This window comes from Pleurodeles waltl, chromosome 11, assembly GCF_031143425.1.
Source record: "Pleurodeles waltl isolate 20211129_DDA chromosome 11, aPleWal1.hap1.20221129, whole genome shotgun sequence".
Lineage (NCBI taxonomy): Eukaryota > Metazoa > Chordata > Amphibia > Caudata > Salamandridae > Pleurodeles > Pleurodeles waltl.
This window is the reverse complement of record NC_090450.1, coordinates 4,993,831-5,013,217: the sequence shown is the minus strand read 5'-3', so window position 1 is coordinate 5,013,217 and position 19,387 is coordinate 4,993,831. Positions and strand designations below refer to the sequence as shown.

The 19,387-nt window shown below is 52.4% G+C and overlaps 1 protein-coding gene across 1 annotated transcript in view; it reads left to right on the top strand.

Annotated features, from left to right (window-relative positions):
* The first annotated feature begins 1,750 nt into the window (after positions 1-1,750).
* The window catches only part of PLAAT1 (phospholipase A and acyltransferase 1), a 43,310-nt gene continuing 25,673 nt past the window's right edge, over positions 1,751-19,387 (top strand). The window contains exons 1-2 of the mRNA XM_069212762.1: positions 1,751-1,878; positions 15,879-16,017. Coding sequence (XP_069068863.1) covers positions 15,879-16,017 — 139 coding nt within the window. The 5' untranslated portion in view covers positions 1,751-1,878. The remainder of the gene's footprint in view (positions 1,879-15,878; positions 16,018-19,387) is intronic.

Sequence of the window (19,387 nt, the reverse complement as noted above, 5' to 3'; positions counted from 1 at the left end):
GAGGTCAGTCACAGCAGCGGGGGAAGGGGAGGTCAGTCATACCACAAGGGATGGAGAGGTCAGTCACAGCAGCGGGGGGAGGGGAGGTCAGTCACACCACCAGGGATGGAGAGGTCAGTCACAGCAGCGGGGGAAGGGGAGGCCAGTCACACCACCAGGGATGGAGAGGTCAGTCACAGCAGCGGGGGGAGGGGAGGTCAGTCACACCACCAGGGATGGAGAGGTCAGTCACAGCAGCGGGGGAAGGGGAGGCCAGTCACACCACCAGGGATGGAGAGGTCAGTCACAGCAGCGGGGGGAGGGGAGGTCAGTCACACCACCAGGGATGGAGAGGTCAGTCACAGCAGAGGGGGAAGGGGAGGTCAGTCACACCACAAGGGATGGAGAGGTCAGTCACAGCAGCGGGGGGAGGGGAGGTCAGTCACACCACCAGGGATGGAGAGGTCAGTCACAGCAGCGGGGGAAGGGGAGGCCAGTCACACCACCAGGGATGGAGAGGTCAGTCACAGCAGCGGGGGGAGGGGAGGCCAGTCACACCACCAGGGATGGAGAGGTCAGTCACAGCAGCGGGGGGAGGGGAGGTCAGTCACACCACCAGGGATGGAGAGGTCAGTCACAGCAGCGGGGGAAGGGGAGGCCAGTCACACCACCAGGGATGGAGAGGTCAGTCACAGCAGCGGGGGGAGGGGAGGTCAGTCACACCACCAGGGATGGAGAGGTCAGCCACACTACCGGGCGGGAGAGGTCAATCACCCCAGCATTGGCACCTGCGACTGCCGGGATATTGCCCCCCATGGACGGCCACGTGCCCCTGAGCTCACAGACAGGTGCCCTGGCACAAGTGTAGAAGGAGTGCACCACAGTGGTGCTCTGGTTCAGATAGTGACCTCGTTCGGCAGGTACCCCCTCGATCGGATCTAATGACCCTCCTCGCAGCACAAAGAGCACACAGCACCCGGCCCCAGCGGGAGGTGTAACCATGGCAGCCCGGACGGCCTGTCCTGCATCCCTGCCCATCCTCCCTGCCTGTGGTACCCCAGCCCGTCCTGCTAATGCATCCCTACCCATCCTCCCTGCCTGTGGTACCCCGGCCCGTCCTGCTAATGCATCCCTGCCCATCCTCCCTGCCTGTGGTACCCCAACCCGTCCTGCTAATGCATCCCTGCTGCATCCCTACCCATCCTCCCTGCCTGTGGTACCCCGACCCGTCCTGCTAATGCATCCCTACCCATCCTCCCTGCCTGTGGTACCCCAGCCCGTCCTGCTAATGCATCCCTACCCATCCTCCCTGCCTGTGGTACCCCATCCCGTCCTGCTGATGCTTCTGCATCCCTGCCCATCCTCCCTGCTTGTGGTACCCCAGCCCGCCCTGCTGATGCTGCTGCATCCCTGCCCATCCTCCCTGCTTGTGGTACCCCATCCCGTCCTGCTGATGCTGCTGCATCCCTGCCCATCCTCCCTGCTTGTGGTACCCCATCCCGTCCTGCTGATGCTGCTGCATCCCTGCCCATCCTCCCTGCTTGTGGTACCCCATCCCGTCCTGCTGATGCTTCTGCATCCCTGCCCATCCTCCCTGCTTGTGGTACCCCGGCCCGCCCTGCTGATGCTGCTGCATCCCTGGAAGCCTCGCGCACACCTCGGCCGCCACGGGGCCCCGCCACTGACCAGTCCAGAACACGCGCCTTTCTCCGGGCCTCCTGCTCCTGATTGGCTGCGGCGCGCCCTGCTCATTTGCATGACAATCGCAGGTGCGGCGCGCCCCCGCGGGAGGCAGGAGCGGCCGGGCTGGTGGTGCGCGCGCACGAGCCGGAGCGGACCCGCGGAGCCGGGGGGCGGCAGCTGCATGGAGCCGCGGAAAGAGATGCGCGGGGCGCGGAGGTGAGTGAGTGCTGGGGGCGCATCCCCAGGCACAGGTGGGACACAGAGGCATCCGGGGCACCGGGCACCCCAGGGATCACCGGACATTGAAGGGTGTGATGGGGAGAGACTGAGAGCAGCAGAGGATGGGGGGGGGGGGGGGAGGGTCTCTGGGTTTCTGAGAATCTGTCTACAGTGCACCCATAGGTGCTGGGTCTGTGCCTGCCTCTGCCCTCTCCGCTGCATCTGTCCCTGGCTCTGCTGTATCACTACAGCATCCCTGCCTGCTCCGTGTAGAGTCAGTACAGCATCCCTGCCTGCTCCGTGTAGTGTCAGTACAGCACCCCTGCCTGCTCTGTGTAGAGTCAGTACAGCACCCCTGCCTGCTCTGTGTAGAGTCAGTACAGCATCCCGGCCTGCTCCGTGTAGTGTCAGTACAGCATCCCTGCCTGCTCTGTGTAGAGTCAGTACAGCATCCCGGCCTGCTCCGTGTAGTGTCAGTACAGCATCCCTGCCTGCTCTGTGTAGTGTCACTACAGCACCCCTGCCAGCTCTGTGTAGAGTCAGTACAGCATCCCTGCCTGCTCCGTGTAGAGTCAGTACAGCATCCCTGCCTGCTCCGTGTAGTGTCACTACAGCACCCCTGCCTGCTCTGTGTAGAGTCAGTACAGCACCCCTGCCTGCTCTGTGTAGAGTCAGTACAGCATCCCGGCCTGCTCTGTGTAGTGTCAGTACAGCACCCCTGCCTGCTCCGTGTAGAGTCACTACAGCACCCCTGCCTGCTCTGTGTAGAGTCAGTACAGCACCCCTGCCTGCTCTGTGTAGAGTCAGTACAGCATCCCTGCCTGCTCTGTGTAGAGTCAGTACAGCACCCCTGCCTGCTCTGTGTAGAGTCAGTACAGCATCCCGGCCTGCTCCGTGTAGTGTCAGTACAGCACCCCTGCCTGCTCTGTGTAGTGTCAGTACAGCATCCCTGCCTGCTCTGTGTAGTGTGTCAGTACAGCATCCCTGCCTGCTCTGTGTAGTGTCAGTACAGCATCCCTGCCTGCTCCGTGTAGTGTCAGTACAGCATCCCTGCCTGCTCCGTGTAGTGTCAGTACAGCACCCCTGCCTGCTCTGTGTAGAGTCAGTACAGCATCCCTGCCTGCTCCGTGTAGTGTCAGTACAGCACCCCTGCCTGCTCCGTGTAGAGTCAGTACAGCATCCCTGCCTGCTCCGTGTAGTGTCACTACAGCACCCCTGCCTGCTCTGTGTAGAGTCAGTACAGCACCCCTGCCTGCTCTGTGTAGAGTCAGTACAGCATCCCGGCCTGCTCCGTGTAGTGTCAGTACAGCACCCCTGCCTGCTCTGTGTAGTGTCAGTACAGCATCCCTGCCTGCTCTGTGTAGTGTGTCAGTACAGCATCCCTGCCTGCTCTGTGTAGTGTCAGTACAGCATCCCTGCCTGCTCCGTGTAGTGTCAGTACAGCATCCCTGCCTGCTCCGTGTAGTGTCAGTACAGCACCCCTGCCTGCTCTGTGTAGAGTCAGTACAGCATCCCTGCCTGCTCCGTGTAGTGTCAGTACAGCACCCCTGCCTGCTCTGTGTAGAGTCAGTACAACACCCCTGCCTGCTCTGTGTAGAGTCAGTACAGCATCCCGGCCTGCTCCGTGTAGTGTCAGTACAGCACCCCGGCCTGCTCTCTGTAGAGTCAGTACAACACCCCTGCCTGCTCTGTGTAGAGTCAGTACAGCATCCCGGCCTGCTCCGTGTAGTGTCAGTACAGCACCCCTGCCTGCTCTGTGTAGTGTCAGTACAGCATCCCTGCCTGCTCTGTGTAGTGTCAGTACAGCATCCCTGCCTGCTCTGTGTAGTGTGTCAGTACAGCACCCCTGCCTGCTCATGTACAGCACCTCTGCCTGCTCTGTGTAGTGTGTCAGTACAGCACTCCTGCCTGCTAATGTGTAGTGTGTCAGTACAGCACTCCTGCCTGCTCATGTGTAGTGTGTCAGTACTTGCCTGCTCTGTGTAGTGTTTCAGTACAGCACTCCTGCCTGCTCATATGTAGTGTGTCAGTACAGCACCCCTGCCTGCTCTGTGTAGAGTCAGTACAGCATCCCTGCCTGCTCCGTGTAGTGTCAGTACAACACCCCTGCCTGCTCTGTGTAGTGTCAGTACAACATCCCTGCCTGCTCTGTGTAGTGTGTCAGTACAGCACCCCTGCCTGCTCATGTACAGCACCTCTGCCTGCTCTGTGTTGTGTGTCAGTACAGCACACCTGCCTGCTAATGTGTAGTGTGTCAGTACAGCACCCCTGCCTGCTCATGTGTAGTGTGTCAGTACTTGCCTGCTCTGTGTAGTGTGTCAGTACAGCACTCCTGCCTGCTCATGTGTAGTGTGTCAGTACAGCACCCCTGCCTGCTCTGTGTAGAGTCAGTACAGCATCCCTGCCTGCTCCGTGTAGTGTCAGTACAACACCCCTGCCTGCTCTGTGTAGTGTCAGTACAGCATCCCTGCCTGCTCTGTGTAGTGTGTCAGTACAGCACCCCTGCCTGCTCATGTACAGCACCTCTGCCTGCTCTGTGTAGTGTGTCAGTACAGCACTCCTGCCTGCTAATGTGTAGTGTGTCGGTACAGCACTCCTGCCTGCTCTGTGTAGTGTGTCAGTACAGCACCCCTGCCTGCTAATGTTTAGTGTGTCAGTACAGCACTCCTGCCTGCTCATGTGTAGTGTGTCAGTACTTGCCTGCTCTGTGTAGTGTGTCAGTACAGCACTCCTGCCTGCTCATGTGTAGTGTGTCAGTACAGCACCCCTGCCTGCTCGGTGTAGTGTGCCAGTACAGCACCCCTGCCTGCTCTGTGTAGTGTGGGCACCATGCCACCTTCCTAGCCCCACCATATAATATCAGTGCACAAAGTGACACTTGGTACCACTCTCATTACGCGGGAGCTTGAACCCCACCGTTTCCTCCTTCAGTGGGCACACTGCTTCTTCGGCTTGGTATGTGGGCAGGAACCTGGGGCCTTTCGGCTTGGTGTGTGGGGCCGGAATGCTGGGCATCTTCAGCTTGGAGTTTGATGCAGGAATGCCATGCCTCTTCGGCTTGGTGTGTGGGGCCGAAATGTGGGGCCTCTTCGACTTGGTGATTGGGGCAGGAATGCAGGGCCTCTTCGGTTTGTTGTGTGGGGTAGGAATACAGGGCCTCTTTGGCTTGGTGTGTGTGGCAGGAATGCGGGGCCTCTTCCGCTTGGTGTGTGGGGAAGGAGTGCAGGGCCTCCTCTGCTTGGTGTGTAGGGCAGGAGCACCAGGCCTCTTCGGCTTAGTGTGTGGGGCAGGAATGCGTTGTCTCTTTGACTTGTTGTGTGGGGCAGGAATGGGTGGCCTCTTTGGCTTGGTGTGTGGGGCAGGAATGCGTTCCTCTTTGACTTGTTGTGTGGGGCAGGAATGCGGGGCCTCTTCGGCTTGTTGTGTGGGGCGGGAATGGGTGGCCTCTTTGGCATGGTGAGTGGGGCAGGAATGCGGGGCCTCTTCGGCTTGGTGTGTGGGGCAGGAATGCGGGGCCTCTTTGGCATGGTGAGTGGGGCAGGAATGAGTTTGAGCCCAGTGCCCTTGCCTGGGTTTGAGCCCACCAACCATGCCTGTGCACTCACTGCCACTCACCTCAGAGCCGTACCTGTGCACTCAAAGTCACTCACCTCAGGGCCGTGCCTGTGTACTCACTGTCTCTCACCTCAGATCCATGCCTGCGCACTCACTGTCACTCACCTCAGAGCCGTGCCAGTGCACCTGCTGTCACTCACCTCAGAGCTGTAAGTGCGCACTTTCTGTCACTCACCTCAGAGCCGTGACTGTGCACTCACTGTCACTCACCCCAGAGCCATGTCTCTGCCCTTGTTGTCACTCACATCAGAGGCGTGCCTGTGCACTCGCTGTGACTCACCTCAGAGCCTTGAGCCCACCAACCATGCCTGTGCACTCGCTGTCATTCACCTCAGAGCCGTACCTGTGCACTCACTGTCACTCACCTCAGAGCCGTGCCTGTGCACTCACTGTCACTCACCTCAGAGCTGTTGTTGTGCCGTTGTTGTCACTCACCTAGGAGTCATGCCTGTCCACTCACTGTCACCCACCTCAGAGCTGTGTCTGTGCACTCACTGTCACTCACCTGAAAGCTGTGCCTGTGTGCTTGCTGTCACTCACCTCAGAGGTGTGAATGTGACCTCGCTGTCACTCACCTCAGAGCCTTGCCTGTGCCCTCACTGTTACTCACCTCAGAGACTTGCCTGTGCCCTCACTGTCACTCACCTCAGACCCGTGCCTGTGCACTCACTGTCACTCACCTCAGAGCCGTGCCTGTCCACTCACTATCACTCACCTCAGAGACGTGCCTGTGCTGTCACTCACCTCAAAGCTGTTGTTGTGCCGTCGTAGTCACTCACCTCAGAGTCATGCCTGTCCACTCACTGTCACCCACCTCAGAGCTGTGCCTGTGCACTCACTGTCACTCACCTGAAAGTGGTGCCTGTGCACTTGCTGTCACTCAACTCAGAGGTGTGCCTGTGACCTCCCTGTCACCCACCTCAGAGCCATGCTTGTACACTCAGTCACTCACCTCAGAGCTGTGCATGTCCACTCACTATCACTCACCTCAGAGCTGTGCCTGTCACTCACAGTCACTCACCTCAGAGCCATGCTTGTGCACTCACTGTCACTCACCTCAGAACCATGCCTGTGCGCTTGCTGTCATTCACCTCAGAGCTGTGCCTGTGACCTCGCTGTCACTCACCTCAAAGCCGTGCCTGTGCACTCACTGTCATTCACCTCAGAACCGTGCCTGTGCACTTGCTGGCCCTCACCTCAGAGCCATCCCTGTGCACTCACTGTCACTCACCTCAGAGCCATGCCTGTGGACTCACTGTCACTCACCTCAGAGCCGTGCCTGTGCACTCACTGTCACTCACCTCAGAACCGTGCCTGTGCACTTGCTGGTCCTCACCTCAGAGCTGTGCCTGTGCGCTTGCTGTCACTCACCTGAGAGGTGTGCCTGTGACCTCGCTGTCACTCACCTCATAGCCTTGCCTGTGCCCTCACTGTCACTCACCTCAGAGACTTGCCTGTGCCCTCACTGTCACTCACCTCAGAGCCATGCCTGTGCACTCACTGTCACTCACCTCAGAGCCGTGCCTGTCCACTCACTGTCACTCACCTCAGAGCAGTACCTGTGCACTCACTGTCATCAGAGCCGTGCCTGTCCACTCACTGTCACTCACCTCAGAGCCGTGCCTTTGCACTCACTGTCACTCACCTCAGAGCTGTTGTTGTGCCGTCGTTGTCACTCACCTCAGAGTCATGCCTGTCCACTCCCTGTCACTCACCTCAGAGCCGTGCTTGTGCACTCACTGTCACTCACCTCAGAGCTGTGCCTGTGCGCTTGCTGTCACTCACCTCAGAGCCTGTGACCTCGCTGTCACTCACCTCAGAGCCTTGCCTGTGCCCTCATTGTCACTCTCCTCAGAGACTTGCCTGTGCCCTCACTGTCACTCACCTCAGAGCCATGCCTGTGCACTCACTGTCACTCACCTCAGACCCGTGCCTATCCACTCACTATCACTCACCTCAGAGCAGTGCCTGTGCACTCACTGTCACTCACCTCAGAGCTGTGCCTGTCCACTCACTGTCACTCACCTCAGAGCCATGCCTGTGCACTCACTGTCACTCAGCTCAAAGCTGTTGTTGTGCCATCGTTGTCACTCACCTCAGAGTCATGCCTGTCCACTCACTGTCACCCACCTCAGAGCTGTGCCTGTCCACTCACTGTCACTCACCTGAAAGCCGTGCCTGTGCGCTTGCTGTCACTCAACTCAGAGGTGTGCCTGTGACCTCCCTGTCACCCACCTCAGAGCCGTGCTTGTACACTCACTGTCACTCACCTCACAGCTGTGCATGTCCACTCACTATCACTCACCTCAGAGCCGTGCCTGTCACTCACTGTCACTCACCTCAGAGCCATGCCTGTGCACTCACTCTCACTCACCTCAGAACCGTGCCTGTGCGCTTGCTGTCACTCACTTCAGAGCTGTGCCTGTGACCTCGCAGTCACTCAGCTCAAACCTGTGCCTGTGAGTTCACTGTCACTCACCTCAGAGCTGTGCCTGTGCACTCACTGACACTCACCTCAGAGCTATTGTTGTGCCCTCACTGTCACTCACCTAAGAGCCATTGCAGTGCCCTCGCTCTCACTCACCTCAGCGCCATGCCAGGGACCTCACTGTCACTTACCTTGCAGCCATGCCTGTGCCCTCGCTCTCACTCACCTTAGAGCCATGCATGTGCACTGTCACTCACCTCAGAGCCATGCCTGTCTACTCACTATCGTTCAACTCAGAGCTGTGCCTGTGCACTCGCTGTCACTCACCTCAGAGCCGTGCATGTGCACTCACTGTCACTCACCTCAGAGCTGTTTTTGTGCCGTCGTTGTCATTCACCTAAAAAGTCAAGCCTGTCCAGTCGCTGTCACTCACCTCAGAGCCGTGCTTGTGCACTCGCTGTTGCTCACCTCAGAGCCGGGCCTGTGCACTCACTGTCACTCACCTCAGAGCCGTGCCTGTGTGATTGCTGTCACTTACCTTAGAGCCGTGCCTGTCCACTCACTGTAACTCACCTCAGAACCGTGCCTGTGTGATTGCTGTCACTTACCTTAGAGCCGTGCCTGTGACCTCACTGTCACTCACCTCAGAACCTTGCCTGTGCCCTCACTGTCACTGACCTCAGAGACATGCCTGTGCACTTGCTTTCGCTCACCTCAGAGCGGTGCCTGTGCACTCGCTGTCGCTCAGCTCAGAGCCGTGCCGGTGCACTCGCTGTCACTCACCTCAGAGATGTGCCTGTGCACACGCGGTCGCTCACCTCAGAGCCGTGCCTGTGCACTCGCTTTCCGTGCCTGTGCACTCGCTTTCGCTCACCTCAGAGCCGTGCCTGGGCACTCGCTGTTGCTCACCTCAAAGCTGTGCCTTTACCCTCACTGTCATCCGCCTCTGAGCTGTGCCTGTGCAGTCTCTCACTCACCTCAGAGCCATGCCTGTGCACTCGCTGTCACTCACCTCAGAGCCGTGCCTGTGCACTCACTGTCACTCACCTCAGAGTCGTGCCTGCGCACTCACTCTCACTCACCGCAGAGCTGTGCCTGTGACCTTGCTGCAACTCGCCTCAGAGCCGTGCCTGTGCACTCACTGTTGCGCGTCTCAGAGCCGTGCCTGCGCACTCACTGTCAATTACCTCAGAGCAGTGCCTGTGCTTTTGCTGTCACTCACCTCAGAGCCGTGCCTGCTCACTCACTGTCACTCACCTCAGAGCTGTGCCTGTGCATTCAGTGACACTCACCTCAGAGCTGTCGTTGTGCCCTCAGTGTCACTCACCTCAGAGCCCTGGCTGTGCCCTCACTGTCACTCACCTCAGTGCTGTGCCTGTGACCTCGCTGTCACTTACCTTAGAGCTGCGCCTGTGCCCTCACTGTCACTCACCTCGGAGCCATGCCTGTGCACTGTCAGACACCTCAGAGCCATGCCTGTCCACTCACTGTCACTCACCTCAGAGCTGTGCCTGTGCACTTGCTGTCACTCACCTCAGAGCCGTGCCTATGCACTCACTGTCACTCACCTCAGAGCTGTTTTTGTGCCGTCGTTGTCACTCACCTCAGAGCCGTGCCTGTGCGTTTGATGTCACTCACCTCAAAGCCGTGCCTGTGGCCTCGCTGTCACTCACCTCAGCCTTGCCTGTACCCTCACTATCACTCACCTCAGATCTGTGCCTGTCCACTCTCTGTCACTCACCTCAGAACCGTGCCTGTGCACTCGCTGTCACTCACCTCAGAGCCGTGCCTGTGCAATCACTGTCGCCAGGCACTCGCTGTCGCTCACCTCAGAGCCGTGCTTGTGCACTCACTGTCACTCACCTCAGAACCGTGCCTGTGCGCTTGCTGTCACTCACCTCAGAGCCATGCCTGTGCAGACAGCTGGAGCAGGCGGGATCAGAATCACCACTGAGCCCCTGATAGCTCAGAATCCTGATCAGAATCACCACTGAGCCCCTGATAGCTCAGAGTCCAGATCAGAATCACCACTGAATCCCTGACAACTCAGAGTCCAGATCAGAATCACCACTGAGCCCCTGATAGCTCAGAATCCAGATCAGAATCACCACTGAGTCCCCGACAACTCAGAGTCCAGATCAGAATCACCACTGAGCCCCTGATAGCTCAGAATCCAGATCAGAATCACCACTGAGTCCCCGACAACTCATAGTCCTGATCAGAATCACCACTGAGCCCCTGATAGCTCAGAGTCCAGATCAGAATCACCACTGAGCCCCTGTCAGCACAGAGTCCAGATCAGAATCAACGCTGAGCCCCTGATAGCACAGAGTCCAGATCAGAATCACCACTGAGCCCCTGACAGCTCATAGTCCAGATCAGAATCACCACTGAGCCCCTGACAGAATCACCGCTGAGCCCCTGACAGCTCAGAGTCCAGATCAGAATCACCGCTGAGCCCCTGACAGCTCAGAGTCCAGATCAGAATCACCACTGAGCCCCTGACAGAATCACCGCTGAGCCCCTGACAGCTCAGAGTCCAGATCAGAATCACCACTGAGCCCCTGACAGTTCAGTGTCCAGATTAGAATCACCACTGAGCCCCTGACAGCTCAGAGTCCAGATCAGAATCACCACTGAGCCCCTGACAGAATCACCGCTGAGCCCCTGACAGCTCAGAGTCCGGATCAGAATCACCGCTGAGCCCCTGACAGCTCAGAGTCCGGATCAGAATCACCGCTGAGCCCCTGACAGCTCAGAGTCCAGATCAGAATCACCGCTGAGCCCCTGATAGCTCAGAGTCCAGATCAGAATCACAACCAAGCCCCTGATAGCTCCCTGACAGCTCAGAGTCCAGAGCCCCTCAGCTCTCCGCAGCAACGACGGGCTCTACCTTGAGGCTCGCTTCCACCTCCGCCTGACCTCGCCTCGCCCGGCAGTAGTTCCTAGAGCACACTCTGGATGTCCAGCTTCCATCATCCACATCATTTAAATCAAGAGTCTCCTTGGGAGGAAGAGCATGCTCTACCAGCTTGTGTTTTGCAGAGCGCGCTACTTCAAACACCTGCCACTGAGTGCTGGGGCGGGTATGGTGGGGTGGACGCTATTGTCAAGGTGGTGTGTGTGCACAGCAGTGGTTTACAATGCCTGGTGTTTTTACTGGGCGTGGCCCTGCTTTTGCTGCAGGCCAGCACTCACTCGTCTAATTGGTGAACGTGCAAGGTGCAGCCTCGTACCAGGCATCTGTGGGTCTCAGGGAATTCTGTCAATGAATACCAGAGCCTGCTGTGCTCCTGGGCCTCTGGGGCCCAGTGGAGATGCTGCAATATTAATGCAGCGCCGGCAGCGTGGAGAATCGCAGCATCCCCCTCTCAGCTGAGTCTTGTTGCCATGGTTACACGACATTCAGATGCTTAAGTGGAAAGCAACCTAGGTGGCATCAGTGATGCTTCAGTGTACGCGCTCGATCACAGGGGGAGAAGCGACTCGGGACTCAGATCTCGCTCTGACGATTGCCCGTGGCTCACCTGGCCACGGAGGATGCTCTCTTGTGTCAACCCCTTCAATTAGCCACAAAAGCACAGTCTAGGCACTCTCGACTGGCTGCTGGGGTCTCATCAGCAAGCAGACTGCGAGCTGCTAATTAGTGAACCGCTATTTCCATCTTGGAAATGTGCAGGTCGGTGTCAAACAGAATCAAGTTCCCATTTAGTCGCTTAGGCCCTGATTTGTGAGGGTTTTACGTTGCACTTTCGCCACATCAGGGGACGCAGGTCGACGCAAAACCTAGAGTGAGATTTACCAACTCACTAAGGCCACCTTAAGTGGCCCTGTGTGGCGTAGTAACTCTGGAGTAACACAAGGCAGCACAAGTCGCCGCCTTACCACACGCTACCCTGGGAGGGTGCTCCGTAGGTGGAATGTGGGTGTTCGCACATAGCCACCCGCGTATTCTGCAGCATCCCCACAGTTAGCAACACTGGCAGAGAAGGGATGTGTCAGTATTGTCCGCGTTCTCACGAGACGCATAACAAGGAGAAATACCTTTATTGTCCTTGCTGTTTCCTCGTTCTAAGTGCGCTGTATTCCCCAGCACACATAGAGTGAGGAAAATGCATCTAAGGATTGCTTCTGTGCAGGAAGGTGTCCCTTCCTGCACAGAACCAACCCTGCCTGTAAAGCGGGCACCGTTGCTCCATGGCGCAAGGATGCCCGCGTGGTCACTAGGCTGCAGATTGTGTGCCAGAGCAGGCCGAGGACAGGACGCAACATGTCTTGATGGACAGGGCCTATTCCCGCCCTCTACCTTTCACGCATCAGTTTGTCTTGCTGCTTTTCATTAAAAAATAATCAATCTGGCCCTACTTATACACTGCATCCATATAGGGCAGTTCCAACCCCAATGACAACTTTTCTTACTCACTTAGAGTACATTGTGTTGACACATTTTAGTTCCAAACTGGATCATACCTCATCTTACTCATTAAGGGTACATTGTTATGCTATGTTAGGCTATGGTATGTTATGTTACGTATGTTACATTATGTTACGTTATGTCGTGTTATGTTATCCTATCTTATCTTATGTTGTGTGATGTTGCGTTGTGTTATATTGTTATGTTGTGTTATCTTTTGTTCTGTTGTGTGATGGTGTGTAATGTTATCTTATGTGATGTGATGTGTGAGGTTGTGTGATGTAATGTTATGTGATGTTGCGTGATGTAATTTTTATGTGATTTTATGTTGTGTGACGTGATGTGAGATTATGTTAGGTTGTGTGATATTGTTGGATGTTAATTGATGTTATGTTATGTACTCATGTGATGTGATGTTATGTGATGTTATTTTATGTGATGGTATGTGATGTAAGGTTATGTACTCTTAGGTGATGTGATGTTATTTGATGTCATGTGATGTGATGTGATGTTATGTGATGTTATTTTATGTGATGGTATGTGATGTAAGGTTATGTACTCTTAGGTGATGTGATGTTATGTGATGTTATGTGATGTTATTTGATGTGATGGTATGTGATGTAAGGTTATGTACTCTTACGTGATGTGATGTCATGTGATGTCATGTGATGTCATGTGATGTAGATTTCTAGAGCGCACTATCACCTGGAACGGTATCCTAACACTGAGCTTGTGTACGTCTAGGTACACCTAGCGCCTACGGGGAGCACTCGAAAAGCTAGGTATTCAGCTTCTTGAAGAATTGAAGAAGTGTGGAGAAGGCTCTCACGAGCAGCGGCAGGTCGTTCCCTGCTTTCGGTGCGATGTAGAAGGCTCAACCTCTGGATCTGGTTTTCGCGATGGTTTGGATGCAGCTGTTGACAAGTTTTGTGAAAGCAGAAGTGATTGTTGAGGAATGCCGGGCCAGTGTTATGAACTGCCTTGAAAGTTTGGGTGAGGAGTTTGAATTGTCCTCATTTTTGTATGGGGAGTCCGTGGATGTTGCTACTAACCCCACCATCCATGGCCACAGCAAGAACCTGGGGATTGTCATTGACAGCAAACTCAACACGGGTCAACACATGACTTTTAAAACCTACATTCCTATAGAGCATCAAATCAGACTAAGGGTATATATCAGTGCTAGGCCAGTAGAGAAACACCACAACAGCTACAACCAAGTCTTCAAAAGTTTTTTAAACTTAAACAGCAGAGCAGATGGCACAGAAGTTGATTCCAGGCAGATGGGGTTAGAAATGTGATAATCTCCTAAAGCGTTTTGAAAAGTTTAGATTTATGAATTTAACAAAAACAATAAAGGTTTCTCTGAAACCACCTTCTACAGAGAGCAGCTGTTCAAGAACCCAGCAGGGCGACTCTGCAACAGATAGATGTAATGTGTCCCATTCTAATCAATGTCAATGCAAAATATCCAAAGTGAGTGACATAACATATGATCCTGTGCATAATTCATGTACACCTACACAATGGATCTCCTCCTTCCTCTCCGGAGGGATCCAGTCAATCAACCTGGCACCAGACACCTCGAAAGCCTGCGATCTCATTTGGGAAGGTCTGAAAGGAGCCTCCCTGAGCCTGACCGTCTTCAACGCATACATGATCCATCTAGACAACATCATCTGCTCTCACTAAATCAATGTCCTCTCCTATGCAATGATACACAACTCATGCTCTCCCTCACAGACAAGATGCCGAGTACCCGGATCAAGTTTAATGCCTGCATGACTGAAATCACCCAATGGATGAAGATGAAATGTCTAAAGCTGAACACCAACAAGACTAAAATAATGATATTTTAGTAGATTATTGTTTTTTTTAAAGCATTTATTTATCAAATGGGATCTTGATGCCAAAAAGCTGATCTAAAAACATACTTAAAATAGAAAGAAAATGAAGGATATACCACAAGCGTATCTGAAGAAACAGGTGCTCAGTGACCACCTAGGATGGAGGTGATCTTGTGTGAGTTAAATGAGTTTGTCCAGTTGTTGCACACATAGCATCCACATTTTGACAGAGGGAGGACTCAGAGAACTCACTAAAGTAACCGTGTACATAGGCAGTGGTGTGTGTCCTGCACACAGTAGCTCACGAGCAAAGACAAAGGTATTTGTAAGGCTAGCAAGGTCATTTTTCTTTGGGGAAAAAAGTGCATCTACATTTATTGGTCAGATTTTGTGTGGAAGGGTGAGTGGGAGAGCAGGAGTGAATCATGATTTGATAAGTGGGTAGATGAGTGTGGTCGTGGTCGCCCGAGTGATCACCCACTGCTTCCAGATGAATGCACCATAAATTAGTTTGTCATCTCAATTTGTAGCATCATCTTTCAAGGTGTCATGTTCACCAGAGACTTGTGGTCATTTACAGTTCAACAAGACACAAACAGATTTCACATTATTCTGGCCTATCTTCAGGGCACTGGAAACTTGTCGGTTCTGATGCCACAACGTCTTACTGTAAAACCTGCCAATCTAGTACTTCTTTGATGTTCAAAATGTTGTCTTCTGTTTTTATGCAAGTTTGTCCATTTTTTGTTTTGCCCTTTCCTGCATGTCACTTGATGTTATCAGTAGGAAACCACTAAATAGTCAGAGCTTTGTTAATGCTGCCAATTAAATAAATGTCCAGGTGTTTGAAAGATTCTGCATCCCTGTGTCTCAAAGGTGATTGGTAACACAGAAATACACTGGGATCCAGTCACCTGGTTGGCTGTCTCTGTCTGTGAACAGATGGATATCTGAAGACACCCCTGGTGCGGGTAGTAATCAAAAGCAAGGAACACTGAGCATATATTTGTAGGTTGATCCTCTGGGAATGTGGCCCATATTCTATTACCCAAAACAGCAAGAGTTCATCAACAACCTGACTAGTTTTGATAAAGTTCAGAAGGATCAGGGGAGCATGATGACACTTTCATATCTTTGGGTCTTCCATCAGTCTTTACATTTGTGAATATGTAAAGCTTTTTAGATATTCCAAATAAAGGGTTCTTCTTAACTGATTGCCTTTGCAGATAAGACATGGCTGTATGATTTCTGATCTGTACTGTGTGCATGGTGCATGCCTATGTGTGATGGACACCTTGGGGTTGTTTGGTGGTTGCGAGAAGGCCACCATAAAACTTGTTCCGGCAGTGCAGCATAAGAGCATTAAGTGGTGTGGTCCTTTTAATGGTATTCAGTTAAGACACTGATATGTCTGACTAGTTGATGGTGATGTGTCCTTGCTTCCTCCTAAATCAATGTTTTTAAAGATTAACACTGGCATATCAGATGTCCATCTTAGTCAGTGAACGCCTGAGATGTTGAATATTCTTACCCGGGGGAGACTGGACAGTTCAGTCGACGGCTGAGTAAACATCGCAAGGATGTAAGTGATAGTCAGCTTGTATGCTTTGGGTAAGGGTTGCCAAGCCTTCCTGCGTTTTCTGTTTTGTCTAATCCCATACAAAATGTGTAACTTCCTCATCTCTAATTGCAGATGGCTTCTACTGACAGCTTCAGCTTGGAGTTCCCTGGAAATCCTCAACCGGGGGACTTGATTGAGATATTTCGTCCTGCGTATCAGCATTGGGCGCTCTATCTCGGAGATGGTTACGTCATCAATGTAGCACCAGTAGGTAAGAAATATTTCATACACCTTAACATTTGCGATGTTTTCTGGATTAATGAACTTCTTTGAAGTATGTTGAGGTTGGTTCCACTTCATTGATTATGTTGTCATTGCATACATTCCTTCTTCCTGCAGCAGTTTGATTAACATGCAAAGTGAGGTTTGCTTGGGGACGACCTGATGAGCCCCTTTGTAGAGGATGCATTTCATAATAAAACTATCTGTGGACCACACATCCACTAACGACAAATGGCCCACATTTCATTCTTGCCCAACACTTTAGTACTTGTTCCAGCACATTCAGAAGTATAAAAGGCTCATTCAAATGTATTATCATAAGGATCATATACAGATCCAACAGTGGGGCCAAACCAAGGTCCTACCTTGGGGTGAAGCCATTACACACATTAGCTCACTGAACCCTTAAAGCTCCATGGCAGTGGCAGTCTCTGCATGTTATACAGAAAGTAAGGACATTCTGGAAACCTCCAACTGAAACATTTCAGTTCTAGTGTTTTCAGGAAATTCAGCACCACCTTGTTTGCTGGAAAACACATTCAAACATCTGTGAAATAGTTTGCAATAGGGTAGTTTTCTTTTTACATACCAGATGAGCATCACACTCTTGTTACAAGGAGGTGATGTGGCCCTGAGTTCCTGCAGTGATGCAGGCAGCTGTGATCATTACTGATGCTTGGCTGTAGTGGCCACTTTCTACCGTTTCCTATCAATATCTTCTTAAGCAGAGAGGACAACTGCAGAAACATTTGGCTGCTCAAACATTGACCACGCTCTGTGGGTCTAACAAGCTCAAACCTTAGTAGGAACACAAATATTGCTGTTTTTTTCTTTGTAATATCCCTTCTTCTTGTACCCAATCGATTGGAGGGAGTGGGAAACCTGGTTGGGGGGCGCACTGAGATAGTCTTTCTTCAATATTTATCCGTCAACCATCTTGGGGTAAGCATTGTCACTTGTGGGGGTCTTTTTATTATTGATGTGCTTGGTGGCAGCTTTTTAGGGAAGGTCGCTAACTGGCCACGACAAAGGCAAGAGTATCCGTGTGAAGACTACATGGACCAAATACAGACACTGCAGCTTCCGTGAAGGCATCTGTGCTCAAAGGGGGGTCACCCCCATCACACATATATGAGCAACGCGCACTGATGGCTGGCCACTGTTGGGACAGGTTGTTTCCCACTGAAACATGGTTACTGGAGGCATCAGGACCAGATATCGCCTCGGCAATTGCTGCTGAGTACCAGTTTTTAACCTATAACAGGAAGAAAGAGATCGGAGGAGGGGGTGGCTTTAGTACAGGAATCCCATCTGTCTGTGAGGAAGGAAGGGGATTTTCAGAATTCTCTGAAGAAAGTAAAGCTGTTGCACTTATCACTGTGTCCCACTGTTGCCATTCACACTCTCCTCCTCTATTGCTCTCACATTGCTTTGATGTCTTTTGTGGATTACTTGATGCAATTGGATGACTTGCTAAGCATTTATTCTAGTACAGTGGTCTCCAAGGAGACCTCAATATTTAGGTTAGCCGTCCCTCGAGCCCCAACACTGATCTTTGAAGATGTAGGGGTGGGCCCCTCACGGTAGAGGACACACTATTGACAGTGTGTGCTCTACTTCTCTGTACGTGTTACTCACCTCTCTCCAGTGATCTCTACTTACCACGTTATTAAGATCCACTTCAGTGCCTCCTTCCATGGTGATGCAAACAGTGGGGCATATTTACAAGGCCCTTGTGAGTCCAGGGCATCTCTTTTTTGACGCTCTTGTGGCATAGACTGTAAAACTATATCTATGAGCCTATGCAAAGCCATTTTGCATGGCTTTTTATGACCTCATAGATACGGAGTAAGGCGACGCAGTGCAAGTCACTTATTTAGAAAAATCTGTAAACCTGGGAATGCGTCAAAACTGTACGCCTAACCAGGGCAGGCACGGCGAGGAGAAATATGTTTATTTCTCTTTGTTGTTTCCTCCTTCTACGTGTGCTGCATTCTGCAGCATGGACAGAAAGAGGAGAACGCCTCCATGGATTGCTTTTGTGGAGCAAGGTGCCCCTTCCTGCAAAAACAATCCTGCGTGCCATGCAGGCACCCTTACACCATGGTGCGAGGGTGCTTGTGTTGGTACTAGGCTACCTAAATGGTGCAAGCACGGGGGGAAACAGGAATGCACCAGATTTGATAAATATGGTGAATTCCAGGCCTTTCCATCTGGTGCAGAGAAGCACAGGAAGATAACTTACTGTGTTGCCCTGTGTCACCAGTTCAGGAAATATGCCCCCTCATATTTAGGTGAATTTGTATTCTCCCAAATGAGATGGATTAGGGCATTGTGGCCGGAGAGTTCCACCAACTCTGTTCAGCCTTCTACAGAGCATCTGCTTATGAGACTTCTGTGACCCCAGTCAGACAGAAGAGGCATCCTTTGGGTGTCCTACTGATGATTCACTCAAGCTTTATGGCATAAGCCAGCACTGAAATAAGCCTGGAGGAAATGGCACCTGCTGATGCTGGTTCACAATATCATTCCCAAACAATGCATTCAAAACCCTTCTTTTCTATAAAATAAAATGGAAACGCCGTTTGTTGTGTCTGTGAACTTAGCATGAACTCTTTTCTGGGTGCCAGGGATCTGGTTTTCTGCGGATCGGTGGCTGGGTTGAACTTGCTGTCACAAACGCTCTGTGAAAAGCTGCCCGTGTAAAGTATCTATCAAGGCAGAGCTGCAGGACCTCCAGGTGATCTGTTTGCATTGACTGAATCTAACAATGAAGTCTGATTGGAAACTTTTCCTCCATTTGAAGACAATTAAGTGCAGGTCCTGTTGGTGTCCTTCAGATCAGGGTCTCGCTCTGTCCCAGCCATTCCAGCCACAACAACAGGACTATGAAATGCCTCATCCACCTCAGATGCAGTGCCCCTGAGCTGGAAGGAAGGTATCATAAACCGTTCTTAAAGATGCTTCCATTAGATTCCAACTTTGGAGTAAAATACAGATTCTTCTGTCTGGTGCCAGCCATCTACAAATTAGGTGAGAATTGGACGGCTCGCTTGCTAGTTTCAAGCCATTTAAAGTCATCCAGGTGGCTTCACCACACACAAGTAGTGTTTCCCTCCATGCTGGGGAATGAAACATCTTCTCTTTATTTTTGATGATCTTAGACTGGAGCTGTTAGCAAGGCTACCCATCCACCTCATCCTTTTAGATTTCTGCGCTGTCTATGATACAGTGGATCATTCCACTGCAAGCCGCCGCCTTGATAAGGGGGGGGGGGGCATTCTTTCATTTTATAATCTGTATTCCAGAATTGTACTTTTTAAGTTGACTAGAACTGGAATAGAGCTACTACCAAGCCT